Source organism: Cannabis sativa, chromosome 4 (assembly GCF_029168945.1).
Source record: "Cannabis sativa cultivar Pink pepper isolate KNU-18-1 chromosome 4, ASM2916894v1, whole genome shotgun sequence".
NCBI classification, from domain to species: Eukaryota; Viridiplantae; Streptophyta; class Magnoliopsida; order Rosales; family Cannabaceae; genus Cannabis; species Cannabis sativa.
The window spans coordinates 64,246,047-64,262,657 of NC_083604.1; the positions used below are offsets into that span (position 1 = coordinate 64,246,047).

Genomic DNA, 16,611 nt, shown 5'->3' on the forward strand with positions numbered 1-16,611 from the left:
TATATATCAAGTTGGAGTTGGAGATTGAGCGTGGCCTCCTAAATCAATCCTGGATATGAAACAAATGAATAGTCAATTAATATTAGCAAGTGGATCTTCTATGATCAAATATTCCATTAATGGTATAAATATATATACAGTAGAATCTCTTAGGAGTACTTTATTCAAGAATAACATATAATTTGTTATAAAAAAATTAAATCCCAATTTGGACTAGATATAAATAAGAATAACCTAATTAATTATACATTTTCTAAGTCTCGTATTACCAAAGTATACCTCTATATAAAAATAATTACATCTTAATAAAATATATACATGTATTTTGTAAATTTATTTATGTAAAATTAATAATTTTATTTTAAATTATAATACATATACGAATATTATATTTACTCTAAAATATTTCTATTATGATATAGTATTAATGATTATTTATTGTTATTATTGTTACATTGATATTTTTTGGTTTTTAATTTTTTTTTCTAGTGTAACTCTATTTAGTTATAACCTCTCAATTAGAATATAATTTATTTGGTCCCAAGTGTATTCTTGAATAGAGGTTCTATTACATATATAAATAATTTTTAGCTCATGTTCAAAAAAATTGAATTTTAATTATGGTGATGTATAATATACTAATATAGTTTAAATTTAGTATATATTAAAAGTTGTGTTAAATGTTGCAATTTCGCGTCTTGCTGGACAATGTTGAGTGCCCGGTTTGTGCTGAAGTTGCTGAATCAATTCAGCATCTTTTCTTTGAGTGTAATCTCTCCTGTAAGGTTGCAGATCAGGTGCAAAATTGGTGGGAGTTGGGGGCTGGCCGAAGGAGTTTCAGGCTTGGAAAAACAGGTTGGTGATCAGTAACAAAAACAAGAATAGTAGAATTTGTACTGCTGTCATGGCAGCCACAGTATACAGGCTGTGGTTGAACAGAAACAACTGTATTTTTAATGGTTTCTGGAGCACAATTACATCTATTGTACAGGATATTAAAAAAATTGTTTTACAGATTATCAATAGCAAAAAAAGGGAGCTTGAATAGATATGAGAGGAACTTCATAGAGCAACTATACTGTAAAAATTAGTTGACTTGCAGCTGGTTTTTTTCCTTCAGCTGAGCTTTGTTTGTAATCGTTTGTTGATTAATGAAGTTTTTCCTTCTTGATCAAAAAAAAACAAAAATTGTGTTAAATTTAGCACAAAATATAATAAAGATCACATTTTAGTCTATAATAAATATTATTTTTTTTATTTATTATTTTATTACTTATTTGTAATTACTAATTTTTTATTTTTTATTTTTTATTTATACACTATCTATTAGAGATAGTCTTATTTCATGAGTAGATAACCAATGGATGAGCTAATCCATCTGCTATCAAGCCAATTTTTAATGCGAGCCCCTAGAGCCCCACTCAATCTAAAAGATCTTTTTTTTGGCAAAAATGTGTATACTTTCCTAATATTTGTTACAATTAATTAGTGTGTTTACTCATGGGATTAGGAAATGAGAATAAGCAATGAATTTGATTAACTTGTTTAATTCTCTAATTATTTTAAGCAAGGAGAATAAAATTTGTGAGTCCCACACCAATTTGAGATTGAAGAGAATGACAAACTCAGAATTTCCATTCCTATTTTTTCGTAAATTATGAATTGTCAATTTGACCTTCATTTAATTATTTTTTTTATAGGAGTCCTATATACAATTAAAATTTTAATCAAAGGTGTTTTGTAATTTCAAATAAAATATTATCATTCCAATATAGTGTAAACACATCAATGAGAATACTTTTTATTCTGATATTGATTTCGGGAAATCAAGCAAATAACTTTCTCTTATTCTGATTCATCAATCAGATTGATAGTTGTTATCCACATATCTGGAGAAGTGAGACGTGACCCCTCAAGGCGGCCCACTAAAGCACTCGACCCATCAACTAATCCATACAAATGAACAAGACGACTTATCTCCCGAATGGACGCAGATTCGGACAGTATGTCCGAGAATGCCAAGCTCCCGAAAGTATAGTTCAACTCTAATTAAATTCCAAGGATAATGTAATGTTGGGAACCCAACATGGATACCCCCAAGGGTCATTCAGGAGTTGTAGCTGAAAGGGTTATTCATAATGGTCTAACCTTCTTGATATCGCCTACGTGGTACGCCTCTAACATAATCCCTAAGGAATCTAGTGACTTGTACCTCTGTCAGATTCCACAATGGCTCGTGGCTAAAGGATGGTTACGTTTGTGCATTGCACCCATAATCTGACATTCTCTTTCCCCACAACGGTACACACCAGTTGTCATCGTCAATAATACCATATACTGTAAACCATATTACTCTTTAAAATTGGGCCCCACCTAACCAACCCAATAGCTTAGGAAAGCACAAATTCAATGTATTTTACCCCATTAACAGGCTTTATTAAAAAAAACCTAATTTGATGAGTCCATATTTGTCTCATTAATATGATTAATTTATGTATTAATATTCTTAAATTAATTCTTTAAATTATTAATTAGTTTAATTATAATTTGTTAGGCTATTTTAAAAACTAAATATACATTTAGAGTCATTTGGATGGATGTTAGCATATTTTGGTGGAAAATAGTGGAAGCCGGCAAGCTCGGTTTTATAAGGTAGAACTTAATTAAAAAAATTTGATGACCTTGGAAGCAGAACTGGACTTGGAGTACAATATAAAAGTTGTAGATCTCATTCTCAACTTTCCAAAACATCTTGAATCGTCCAATTCTAAGTTTTATTGAAGAAGTTATGACCAAAATACTAATCATGTGACAAATTTTTTTCGGCAGGAATTTGTGGCCGCGACGAGGCTGCTCGTGGCTACGGCAAGGAGGTGATTTCTGGGCAAAATTTGTACATTTATCTATTATTTTAGTGACCTATTTTTAAGGGTTATAAATAGGACTTCTAGGGTACGAATTTTAGCACTTTTGAGCTACAAAATTGAAAGAGAAACTCAGAGAGAGAGAATAAGAGGAAGACGGAGATTACGGCTTCGAATGTTCTACATCATAATTCTTTTTCTTCTCATTAAACTCTTACTATTTATTATGATTTTGATTATAATGTATAGTTCTGAGTAGTTTCTTTTTAGTTAAGGATTATTTCAAAACTCGAGACATGAGTTTTTAGTTTCATTCATGATGAATGTTAATTTCTAGTTTCCATTATATCAAATTGATTTTATTCTTCTATATTCAATGTCATGATTGATCTTTTAATCTTATTTAGATGATTGCTAAATTAAATTTTGGTTTAATCTATTGTAATCTTAGAATTACTATTCACCTAATAGTCTAGGATTCTAAGTGTTTTGATAAATTATAATTTCTAATATTGTCAAAGGTATCTTTAATTATGATGACGAATAGAACCTATGTTAAATAAATTATATGCTTCATTAATTTATTGTCTATTAATCTATCTCCATTGAACTTAAAGCTTTATCTAAGTTAAATAAATTACATGCTTTGTGGATTTATTGCTTAGGTAAAAGAGTTAATTAGTGAGCGATTCGCCTTGATTACATGCAATGGGGAGACTGGAATAATTGATTGCTTCAATGTTATCTCGGGGTTTAATAGTTTGATTGAAAATCTAAAATAACATTCATTATTTGGAATTAAGAATGATTGTTAAGGGTGGAGAACTATTTCTTGAATATTGTAGTATATCATTCTATTTGTTTTTTTTATTTATGTTATTTAATCTTCATAATTAAAACCTCCCTTTGTCATTCTTGTTACTGATTTTGAATAATAAATTGATATTTGTCCTTGTGGGATCGACTTGTATTTACCGTTATACTGAAGTAATTGGTAATATAAAAATAAAAATTAGTAAATTTATTGTGGTAAACGATACGCATCAAATTTTTGGCGCCGTTATCGGAGACTATTTTATTCATTTTTTTCTTGTTACTAACTTGTTCTTTGAGTACGTTGTGGTTTTAATTTTAAGATATTTCTTTAGAAATATGGCGATGTATGATCAATAATACTGTGATCCATATTATATCTCGCCACAAGTATATTAATATGATACCTACTACGACACTTACGCATACAATCAATAATGGGGAGATTATTTTAGCACTTCCTACAGTGAGATCAATCAATATGTTCAACCAACTTCTTACTATCCTTCTGTAGCACCACAAGATCAAGATCATTCTCTTATTGATCTGCTCAACACTTTGGAGGCTTCTACTATTCTGATGGAATAAAATATTGCACAGTTTCAACAACATACTCATGTTGCACCTAACTTCTCTTTCTCCAAATTATCAAAACATATAAGGAGAAACTCCTTAATATCACAATTACCATTTGCATGATAAAATTGTTTAAAATAAGACTTTCTTCACACAGATCTAGCAATGGAACACTCTAAGAGGGCATGATAGATAGACTCCACTTTACAAGAGCAAAGAGAGTAAGTAGGGTTTTCTAAGACTTTCATCTTGTAGAGGTTTAAAGCAAAAGGCAGGACATGATTGAAAGTTTTCCAAATGAAATGCCTGATTTTGGGGGTTGGGGGATCTTAAATGTCCAAACAATTTTTCACTAGCTTTTAAAATAAGAAAGTTTGGAAGAAGAGGGAGAATCGGAATAGGAAGAGGACTTAGCCAAGTGGTAAGTAGAATTTATAGTTAAAATACTTGAAGAATGATGCACCCAAATGAGACTATCAGCAGAAGAAAGATCAATTGGGACATGAAGAATAACATCCACAATATCTAGAGGAAAGAAAAGATTAAGTTTAGTGATATTCTAACATCCAGCCTCATCAATAAAGATAGACATAGTAAGGGTAGGAGAGGGAGGACCATTCAAAAGACTGGGGGAGTTCAAATGAGGAATCCAATTTGAGTTGATAGCAGAAATATAATTACATTGCCCACTTTTCAACAAAGGCCCTTGAGAAGGAGATCTCTTCCCCCAAAGGAGACTCCTCCAAGTAGCCGAGGAGTAATGGCCTTTTGAAGTAGTGAGGAAATCATTTCGTTAAAAGTATTTAGCCTTTAAAAGTGAAGACAAGAGAGAAAAGGGATTGGACATGACTCTCCAAGCTTGCTTTGCAAGCATGGCCTAATTATGATGGTGAATAGATCTAAAATCCAGACTCGCAAAGAACTTTGAATCACAAACCTCTAATCACCCCTTCTAATGAATTTTTCCATTCTTGCTCGCTGCCCCCACCAGAAATTAGCCATAAGGCTCTCCATACTCTTACAAGTGGACACAGGTAATTTGAAATAGGACATGGCATACGAAGGAACAGCCTGGACCACAGCCTTAATCAGAGTTTCTTTACCAACCTTAGAAAAAAATTTCCATTCCAAGCATTCATTTTAGAGGAAACATTTTGAATCAGGTAATGGAAGACAGATTTGCTAATTCTACTAATACATTAGGGAACACCTAAGCACTGGCTAACAAAGCCATCATTACAAAGACCCAACTAGCCATAAAAAACTCTCTATCCCTAGAACTAGTGTTGGGGAAGACAGAACAGAGGACTTGGCAAAATTCACTACCTAAGTAGTAGCATGCTTATAAACATCAAAACTTTCCTTAATAACCAAACAAGACTTGTTACTAACAGTAGTAAACAGAAGGTTGTTATCAATAAAAAGCAAGAGTGAGATAACAGGGGTAATTCTACAAATAGAAATACCAGCAAAATCCTTAACTTGCTCTCTGACACGAATGGCTGCTGAAAGACCCTCAGCCACCAGCAAAAATAAGTAGGTAAGGGGACAAGGGGTCACCTTGCCTAATACTCCTAGTAGAAATAAATCTGTTTGAAAAACACCCGTTAATGAGAAATTTAAAGGAAATCCAGAAAATACTCTTAATAATAATGGAAACAAAACTAGAAGGGAAACTTAAATCATAGAGAATAGCTTTAATGAAGCTCCACTCTACCCTTCCAAAAGCCTTTTCCATGTCAAGCTTCAAGGCAGGCCAACCAATTGTCCCCTTCTTCCTATGATAGAGAACATTAACAACTTCATTAGTAATAAAAATATTATATAAAAAAAATCACAGTCCAAAAGGAAAGCACTTTGATTTTGAGCAATTAGAGTGTTCAGGAGAAGCTTAATCATATTGGACAAAATCTTGGCAACTACTTTATAAAGAGTAGAACACAAACTAATAGGCCTAAAGTCACTAATTTTAGAGGCATTCTTTTCTTAGGAACAAGAACAATAACAATATCATTAATTACAAAGACCTTAGACTCATTATTAAAGACATCCAAGATAGCCTTATAAAACTCAGGACCCAAATTTGACCAATTTTTTTTTGATAAAAATGAGCATTTAGACCATTTATCTCAGGGCCTTATCACTAGAAAAATGAAAAAAAATCTCGTTCACCTTAGCTTCCTCAAAAGGGGCTGCAAGCAAAGAAACCTAAGAGGGATAAAGTCTATAAGAGATCCCAGTCAAAATAGCAGAAATGGCATCCCAATCAGCTCATTGGGATGTAAAAAGATTAGTATAAGAGCTAATAAAAGTGTCAACAATAACCCTAGTATCACTAACAAGGTGTCATCATCAAGAGAAATGGACCTGATGAAGTTGGTTTTCATCCTAGCAGAGACTTCGTGATGAAAGCACTTAGTGTTCTTATCACCAACCTTAAGCTAGTTAGTACTAAAATGTTGCTTCCAATAAATCATCTTTGTACAAAGCTAGAGATAGCTTTGTTAATTATAGGTTCTCTTAATATATTTATTTTACTTATAAATTTTCAAACCTGTCCTATTATTGTTGCCCTGTTATAAAATCAACACAAATTAACAATATTGTACATATGATATATAATTGGCTTTTATTTTAGGTAAAAAGTTTGTTAAGCACTTTTTCTTTTCTCATTTATTGTTTAGTTAAACCCTTATAAAATTACGAAGAAAGGAGAATAATTTCATATACTATTTTTTAATTCTTTTTTTTTTAATTTACAGTTTGAATTGCTCTAGTGATAGGTTATCTGTTGGTTGCAATGTGAGTTTTTACTTGAATTTTCGTAAAAAAAAAAAAAAAAAAAAAAAAACCTACTTTTAAAGTGTCATAATGAAAAAACCTGAAAAAAAAAAATTAAATCATTTTCTAACCCCTTATTTGCATTATCATTTATTCTTATAAAGTCTTACTCAATGATTTTTTTTTTTTTTAAAAAAAAAGACTTAAACAAATAAATAATTTGAACAATAAAATCTATATATAAAAAGAAGTATGAGGCGGTGACGTGGCGGTCTAAAATCACTTCAAATAGCACTATCTCTTGTCTCCTTAATTCTCTTATTTTTTAATTTTTTTTAAATTTATAATTATTTTTTAAATTTTATAAATATTGATTCATTTTTTAATTAATAAATTAGAAAATACACTTAAAAGTTCTCCACGTAAGTTTATCAATATTTTTTATTAATTTTATAAATATTAATTATTTTTTATTATGTATATTAATTAATATTAATTTTTTTTTTTTTTTTTGGATGAATCAGCTTTAGTTTCATTACTCCAATAATCTATTTTACAATCAAAGAGCATCCCAATCAAAGGAACCTCACATATTAAACACCTGCTTTGTACATTTTTACATCTATTGTCAAAATTATTGTTACAAACTATAAGTTTCTGAACCAAGCCAAGTCCTTTGGCCCCACTTGTCTCGGCCAAATGCTATAGACTCTGTGTCTCACCATTTCTTTGACTGTACAACTTACTCTATCTATATCCTCATCTTTTCCATTCTATATTTTGTCATTCCTAGCCTTCCATATGTGGTAGACTAAGCTTGCCATTGCAGGCGATAAAGTGTGTTTTTTGAATTTGCTGCATTTGCTTCTTTCAATCCACCTCAAAAGCCTTGATAAGGTTTGACTAGAAGCTTTCCACCCCAACCACTCTTTAATCTTCTAAAGGCAAAGCTGAGAGAAAGTACAAGAGAAGAATAGATGATCACAGGTTTCATCCTGAGCAGTACATAATACACATCCTGGATCATTGATGATCCCAAATCTATCCAATCGTTCTCTTGTTCTTAATGCCCTGTACAACAATCCACAAAATAAAGCTGCATTTTGGGGTGTTAAACTTCCCCCAAACTTCCTTACTCCAATGCATTTTTGGTTGTGGATGAACTAAAAGTTTATATCCAAGAGAGAGATGATACCTGGATTGTGTGAACTGTTGAACATTCACCAATATTTTAATCTGATTCTTGGCCTCTACCACTTTTTTCCAGTACCAGCTCCCTTGAATGGGGGCAATGTAGCCCCACCAATCGTCTCCCCGAATGTATACACTATGTATCCATCGAACCCACATGTTATCTTCTTTGTTAGCAATCGCCCACACATATTTAAACATTGCTGCTCTATTCCATTTCGCTACCTTTTTGAACCTGATTCCTCCTTCAGACTTAGCTTGGCAAATAAACTCCCAAGCTATTAAATCCGAACCAGTCATTGAATGTTGGCCCTTCCATAGAAACTCTCTACAAATAGCTTCTATCTCATTCACTATCTTCTTAGGTAAAATCATTATCTGGCTCCAATATGAGTGAATGGTCATGAGAATTGAATTCACTAGAACCGCCCTTCCTGCAAAGGAGAGATTCCTGGTACTCCAAGTTTTAATTCAGGATGTCATTTTCTAAGCAAGCTCTTTGCAATCTTTGCTTGAAATTCTTTTGGCACATATCGGCACTCCCAGATATCTAAATGGGGCATTGTGTCTACCGAAACCAGACATATCTAATATTCATTGTATTTCCTTGTCATGCATTCCACTAAAGTAGACAGCGGGTTTGGTAGGATTAGGATGCAAACTTGAGGATAATGAGAATAGCTTCAATCCTTGTAGCATGAGATACACACTTTTGAAGTCACCCTTACTGAACAAGAGCACGTCATCTGCGAAGCTTAAGTGATTTAGTTTGATCCCCTCACATCTTTCATGAAACCGAAACTCTTCTTTAGAACCAATTCTTTGCATAATTCTAGACAGATATTCCATTCCCAGCACAAAGAGGAGAGGAGACATGGGATCCCCCTGGCGTAATCCTCTTTTTGACTCAAAGAATCCATGCAGAGTACCATGAACAAATCATTTTGGTGGCTATTTTGTAAACAACATTGCAGCATGCGATATGCCTGAAGTCTTTCACTGTGTTCGGGCACTTCACTTTTGGTATAAGGGTAAGAACTGTGGAGTTTATCTCTTTCAAAAATTTTCCTGATGACAAAAAAGATTCCACAACTTCATATAATTCATTCCCAATCAACTCCCAGTTATCTTGGAAAAAGTAACTCGAGTATCCATCTGGACCTGGCGCTTTGATTCCCGGGATTGCAAATAAGGCAGCTTTGCACTCCTCCTTCGAGTACTTCTCCATCAGCATTTCAGCTTGCTGATTTGTGACTTTTGGTCCCACATTAACAACACTACGGATGACTTTTTTCCTGTTCTCCATGGAGCTTCCCAATAACATCTTATAATAGGAAAGAAAAGCATCAGTTACCTGTTCGGGCTGATCAGTTCGGGTTCCATCCTGCTGTTCAATAGATCAGATTTTATTCTATCTTCTTCTATCCCGAAGGCTTGAATGGAATATCGAAGTGTTATCATCCCCATTTCTCACCCAAGAGACCTTGGCTTTCTGTTGTAGCATGGATAAAAGGTCACTATGCACCTTTAAAAATTGATGTCGAGCCTCTAATTCCTCCTGATGTAGCAGCAGGTTTTGGGGTTCCATTTGCAACTTGTTTTGACACACAGCCAGCACTTCTTTGGCCTTTGCTCTAGCAACATGAAGCTCAGAAAAACCTTGCTTGTTAATCTCCTTTAGCACTCCCTTCATAGCTTTAAGCTTTGTGACTACTTGATACATCCTTGTTCCATAGACTTGTTGTGTCCATACTTCTTTAACTTTCTCTTCATAGGTCGGATAATAACTCCACATTCTGAAATATTTAAATGGTTTTTTACCATTAGATGTTTCAGGATGAAAAGTTAACACCCCCAGGGAATGATCAAAAATTCCTTCATTAAGGAATAAAGCTTCAGCATTTGAGTACTTGCCCATCTAACTTGGATTAGCTAGGATTCTATCAATTTTCGAATAGATCCTATCTCCTCCATGTTGTTTATTGTTCCATGTGAAGAAGTTGCCACTCATTTTCACATCTTCAAGCTGGCATTTCTCAACAAATTCAATAAATTCTATTGCCTTGTCATACTGTACTCGGTCTCCCACTCTTTCTTCTCTATTCAGAATTTCATTAAAGTCCCCCAACACTATCCAAGGATCAACTGTTGACAGCTCCTTTAATTCCTTCCACAACTTTCTCCTTCCCTCTTTATCATTCACGACATACACAGAGGTAACATAGAATTCATTCCTCCCATCTATTATAGTCACCTTGCTATGAATAAATTGACTATCACATTTGATTATATTGACATTATAACTCAAAGGATTCCAAGCAAGAACTATCCTCCCACCCGGATGCCAAGCAACATTTGAGGTAAAACACCAACCACTATATTAATTTTGAAATATCTATCTTAAAAAAATTTATATCTATATAATGCCTTTATTTAGAATTCTCAACCTAAAAATTTTAAACCCTCAGCATTAGCCTCAGCTTGATGCCTCCCTTTCATACGATCAATTCATGGAGAAACCAAACCATGGATCCATCAATAGTTCTTTCTCCAATTTTTTTATACAATAATATTGTTGATTATATTTATAATCTTGACCAGAAGGTTTCTTTATACGTAGTATTTACATCTGAGGACTTAAAATCATTCACCAACAATTTCCACCAGAAGAATCTGATTGGAGACACTCAGTAAGTTGTATAAGAAATTTAACAGGTATTATATGCACTTAAGAAAATCGAGATGTGACTGTCAATATATATATGGGATGAAAAATCAAATTGCTTGAACTTGGCTTCAGATGATGAGCATTTAATGATCAAAGTAAGTTGCCTAATAATTGGACTTGTATCTGTTTGTATATATATATAAATATATATATATATAAATTTATATACTAAAAAAAAGTTACGTACGAGGCACGTATACTTAGTTTTATGTTGGTGCTTTCTACTCTATTTAAAAATAATATAATAAATAATTGAAAAAAAATAATTAGCTATTGTTTAAAATTATCTTTACATGTCCAATTAATGAATAATAGGGTTGATCAAAGATTTTCCACCAAAGTTTAAATATGATTTTGGGCTGAATGATATGTGTACAAGTACAAATAACTTTCTAGTAAGTTTTAGAAACTCACATTCAAGCAACAACCCTTAGTTTTTTTAAACTACTATGTTTAATGATCAAATTCTAGTAAATATGTGAGACTCTAGCATTACCATATTTTCTGTACTTCACAATCACTACTTTCTTCTGAGATAGGCTATGGAGAATTGGGATCACATGTGTCCATGCCACAATCCATAAGTTCAAGAATTGGCAATTGTGCTGTGATAAATTGAATACGATCTGCCGATATCAAGAAACATTAATAAAACTAAAGCTTTAAAAGTCAAAGAACAAAACAAAGAATATGTTCTTAAACATAGCCAAAAAAAAGTAACTATTTAAAGTAATAAGAGCAACAAGGAGCCTTGTAAGAGTGTCTGGGAACACATTACAGATCATTCCAATCACATTATCACTAATACCAAATCTGAATTTAGATAGAACACAAAATATTGTGTTAGAAAACATTAAATGGAAAAAGATGTCATTACGAATAACATACCCATTTGAGTTTGCAACCATTGCATGCATGAGTTAAAAAATACAATCATCTTTATAATGCACAAGGAATTGGAAGCATACGCACTAAGATCAAGAAGCTCTAAATTTAGATAACTTTGAGCAATGGCAGCAAGTGAGAAGTATTCTTTAGATGCCATGGACGGACCAAACTTTCAGGTATGGAATAATGTTGCGTTCGATGATGATGATTTTGAATGCTTTGCCTTTGTTTCTTGGTCTATTTTGCATTCAGATTTGGTGAACCATTCGTCTGAATAATTTGAATTTTACTACAGCAAAGAGATTCTCAGTCAGCAAAGAGATTCATTTCATTTGACTCTGCAAGATCCAATAGACATTAAAAGTATATTTTGGTACCTTCGAATGACAGGAAAAAATACAAAAGAATTCTAAATTTGAACTTACAACTGGAGAAAATAAAAAAGAGTGATAAAAAAAACAAAGTCAAATGAAACATTAAACAGATATAGCACATAAATAAAATACATACAAAATAATATTTTAGAACAATATTATCTTGATTACAACAAAAATTGGATCAGTGAAGAATTAAATACATAACAATTTATATTTAGAATTAAATAGCAATAAATTTGTATAAATTAAAATTAATCTACACAACCTCAAATTTTGTGGCTGTTCTCTCATTCGATCAAAAACTAAAAAGGGATTTATCTCAATGAACTAATAAATACTGCCACCTTAGACTTTATGCTAAAACAATGAAATAAGGATACAATTTTCAAACATAACATTATACCAAACAGGATAGGGGTGAGAGTGGTTTCTTCGTGATAGCCTCATTTACAACAAGTTGATTTCTGCCATATTAGTTTATATTAGTTACCAACAAAAAAGCAAGACTCTTTACTTTTCTGGTTTTGATTAAAAAATTTAAGAGAAAAACTCAACAATTCTTAAGTGATTTGAGACAGGGAAGGGTATAATTCTACATAAAATTTATCAGCAACAATAAGCTCTACAGATTAATTATAAGGGAAATAACCCTACACAAAAACTAACCTTAGAGAATGCTACATGTCCTGAAACATTGAAAACTTTAAACTTAGAGGAGATTAAACGGTGACCAATGAATAATGAGATAATTCCACAAAAGGTAAGACATCATGTTTTGAAGTAGCCCACACCAGATTCCTCAACTGCATCACCAAAACAACAATAATAGATGTGTTGCTCTTCTTTACTTCAGTATGAATTTATAATGGGTACATTCATATTACAATAGACATTCATATTAACGACGACCAATACAAGCCAACCAAACAGCATTATGAAATCATTAATCATCATCATCATCATGATCACCATCATCAAAAATCACAAACAAAGAAAACACATTATTTTCAATAAATAAACTCTTTATTAGAAGGATCATCGAAAACCCAATTCAAATAAAGGATCATTCATACCTACATATACATACATACATAATCCATTCTCAATCGTATAAATGACCATTTCTATCTTAAATCGTATTTTTGGGATTTATTTTATTATATATAAATAAAAAGTCACCCAATAGTATTTTTGGGATTTATTTTATTTTTATTTTATTATATATAAATAAAAAGTCACCCAATAATTTCTCATAAACTAAAAATTCTGTTATATAGCCACATTTTATATAGAATAGAAATAAAGTTGCACTAGTCGGGTTGGGACAGCTTTTTGCACCATCAAGTTGAACTTTAACCAAAAGATCAGTGATGTATTTGCTTTGAGATAGGTACATGCCCTCTGAATTTCGATGAACTTCAATCCCAAGAAAATAGTGAAGAGATCCTAAGTCCTTTAGAGCAAATGAGTTGTTGAGATCATGGATGAGTTTGGAAATTAAAGTTGAGTTTGGACCCGTTACTAGTGTATCATCAACATATACTAGTAAAATAATGAAGGTGTTGCCCGAACCATAAGTGAAAAGAGATGTGTCAGATTTTGAGGCCACAAAACCCCATTCTAATAATGTGTTTCTCACCTTGTCATTCCAAGCCTTAGGAGCTTGTTTTAGGCCATCAATTGCTTTGTGTAGACGGCATACATGATTAGGCTTTGTAGGATCTTCAAAACCATGAGGTTGCCTCATGTAAACAGTTTCTTGAAGGTCACCATTAAGAAAAGCATTGCTTACATCTAGTTGTTTGACATCCCAATGTGAAGTCACTGCAAGTGTTAGAACAGCCCTCACTGTTGTTGGTTTGACCACAGGACTATAGGTTTCTTGATAATCTATTCCAGGTGTTTGTAGATAGCCTTTAGCAACAAGTCTTGATTTATAGGTGTTGAGAGATCCATCAGCATTAAGCTTTATCCTATAGACCCACTTGTTATCAATCACAGTCATATAAGGCTCATGGGGAACCAAAGTCCATGTCTTTGCCTTAACTAAGGCTTTGTTTTCTGTTTGCATTGATTTGAACCATTTGGGATCTTTGAGTGCTTGCTTGACAGATTTAGGTTCACTCGGCAGTAGAGATTCTTTGAGAGGATGCTTGGTGGAAATATATGCTTTAGGCTTACGAATCCCACTTTGAGGTCTTGTTTTCATGGTGTGAGTGCGAGAAGTGGTAGTTACTTCAGGTTCAGCTGCTGTTATACCAGCAGAAATTGGTACTGGTGCAGAAATGGGAATGGTACCATCAGAGGGAAGGTTGCTGGGGAAAGGTGGTGTTGGTATAGTGGTTGGATTGGCATTTGTGGTGATGGTTTCTGGTGTGAGGTTGGTTATCATGGGAGTGGGATCAGTGTTGGGGTTGGGAATGGTGGTAATGGTTGCTGGTGTAGGGACATTTTGTGGTGATGTTGGTGGAGGAACAGGCTCACGGGTTGGGTGTGTAGTTGAAGAAGCACCAAAACCAGTAGAAAAGAAAGTATTAGTGGCAACAGTAGGAAGAGAAAAAGTAGCAGTAGGTAAATTTTGAGATTGATATAGAGGTACATGAGGTGCTGCAGCAGTAGAGATTGCAGGAAAGTGTTGTTCATTAAAAACAACATTGCGTGCAATGTATATTCTTCCTTGAGAGTTCTCACACATGTATCCTTTATGATGAGGAGAATAGCCTAGAAAAATGCATTGTTCAGATCTGAAATCAAGTTTGTGTGATCTATAGTGCCTCAAATGAGGGAAGCAAGCACAACCAAAATTCTTGAGAATCTTGTAATCTGGTTGAGATCCAAACAGACATTCATAGGGAGTTTTGTAATCAAGAACAGCTATTGGCATTCTATTTATTGTAAAAACACCACTTTGAAAAGCAAACCACCAATATTCAAGAGATAAGCCGGATTGTGCCAAGAGTGTGAGCCCAGTTTCAGTAATATGTCTATGTTTTCTTTCTGCTCTTCTATTTTATTCATGGTCATGTGGACATGGATGTTGAAACCCTATTCCTTGATCTCTTAGAAACCTAGCGAAAGGTCTATATTCCCCACCCCAATCAGCTTGAACATTTTTAATGGGGAGGTTGAATTGCTTTTCTACCATGCTTTTGTATTTGAGAAACACATCAAAGGCTTGGGACTTAGTAGTTAAAGGAAAAATCCAGGTATATCTAGTGTGATCATCCATGAAATGGATGTAGTACCTACAACCTTCTTTAGAGGGTTCATGAGATGGACCCCATAAATCACTGTGAATGAGTTCAAGAGGTTGTTTGGCATTTCGAAGAGATAAAGAATAAGGTTGTTTATGGCTTTTTCCTTTTTGACATGCAACACAAAATTGCAAGTCTTTTAAAGTGCCAGAATGTGGGAGCTGCTTAAGCAATCTGCTAAGAACAGCCGAGTTGGGATGACCCAACTTTTGATGCCAAGTATTGACATCTTGACTTACAGTAGACATAAAGATATTAGAATGGCCAATATAATTGGAATTAGAAGTAGAATCTTTATTAATGTCTAAAGGAGGATTACAATGGTGCACTGTATTAACAGTGACCTTATTACAATCGGAAATGGCATAAACAGAACAACTTGACTCATCTAATTGGGATGTGGTGGTGAGATTGCATTGGAGAGTATATGGTGAATTCTTGGATGCTCCTAGCACATACAATCCATCTCTAATTGGTCCTTTCAGAAGAACTGCCCCAGTGGACTTGTCCTTTACAAAACAACAACTCTTGTGAAATTCAAGAAAGATATCATTATCATTAGTGAGTTTAGAAACACTAACTAAATTCTTTTTGATTTAAGGGACTTTAAGGACAGAATTTAAATGAAGGACTTTAGATGTACAAGAAGGTAAAGATGTAGAGCCAACATGAGTAATTAGAAGCTGCTTACCATCACCTATAGCAACAGCTTCAGTCCCATTGTAAGCCGTGGTAGAGTCAAGAGGTTCAGACCCAGTTGACACATGAGCCGTGGCCCCTGTATCAGCAAACCAAACATGGTCATCACCAAAATCAGGTAATATGGCAGAGGAGTATACCTGAGGTTCATTATCCATGTCCACTTCAGTGAGATATGCACGAGGATTAGCAGCTCCTGGTTTGGGTGGAACCCAATTTTTATAAAAACGGTAGTGGCAAACCGGTGCAGAGTGGCCAAATTTCAAGCAAATTTGACAGATTAATCGAGCATGAGGTGGTATGTAGGGACAGCCATTTCCTTTGGCTGGGATTCGTGAGGAGAACTCAGGGTTGTTTCCTCGAACAGTTGGCGGGGTAAACCGATTGTTATTGGATTTGGAAGCACCAAAGCAAGATTGGCTTGCATTTTAATAGAAAGG

The 16,611-nt window shown here is 33.6% G+C and overlaps 1 protein-coding gene across 1 annotated transcript; it reads right to left on the bottom strand.

The window, feature by feature from the left end:
• Positions 1-8,819: 8,819 nt before the first annotated feature.
• On the bottom strand, positions 8,820-10,143 carry LOC133037066 (uncharacterized). Its single transcript, XM_061113876.1, has 3 exons — positions 9,700-10,143; positions 9,212-9,609; positions 8,820-9,123 (listed from the first exon to the last, which is right to left on the bottom strand). Exons 1-3 carry the CDS (start codon positions 10,141-10,143, stop codon positions 8,820-8,822), a joined length of 1,146 nt encoding a protein of 381 aa, XP_060969859.1.
• Positions 10,144-16,611: the final 6,468 nt, after the last annotated feature.

What these genes read in the sequence shown, in the direction of transcription:
- LOC133037066 (XM_061113876.1), bottom strand. Translation starts at nt 10,143, where the DNA reads ATGGGCAAGTACTCAAATGCTGAAGCTTTATTCCTTAATGAAGGAATT. An exon ending in AGAAAGCCAAGGTCTCTTGG is followed by an intron (nt 9,610 to 9,699) that starts GTGAGAAATGGG and finishes ATTGAACAGCAG; the next exon opens with GATGGAACCCGAACTGATCA. An exon ending in AACACAGTGAAAGACTTCAG is followed by an intron (nt 9,124 to 9,211) that starts GCATATCGCATG and finishes TGAGTCAAAAAG; the next exon opens with AGGATTACGCCAGGGGGATC.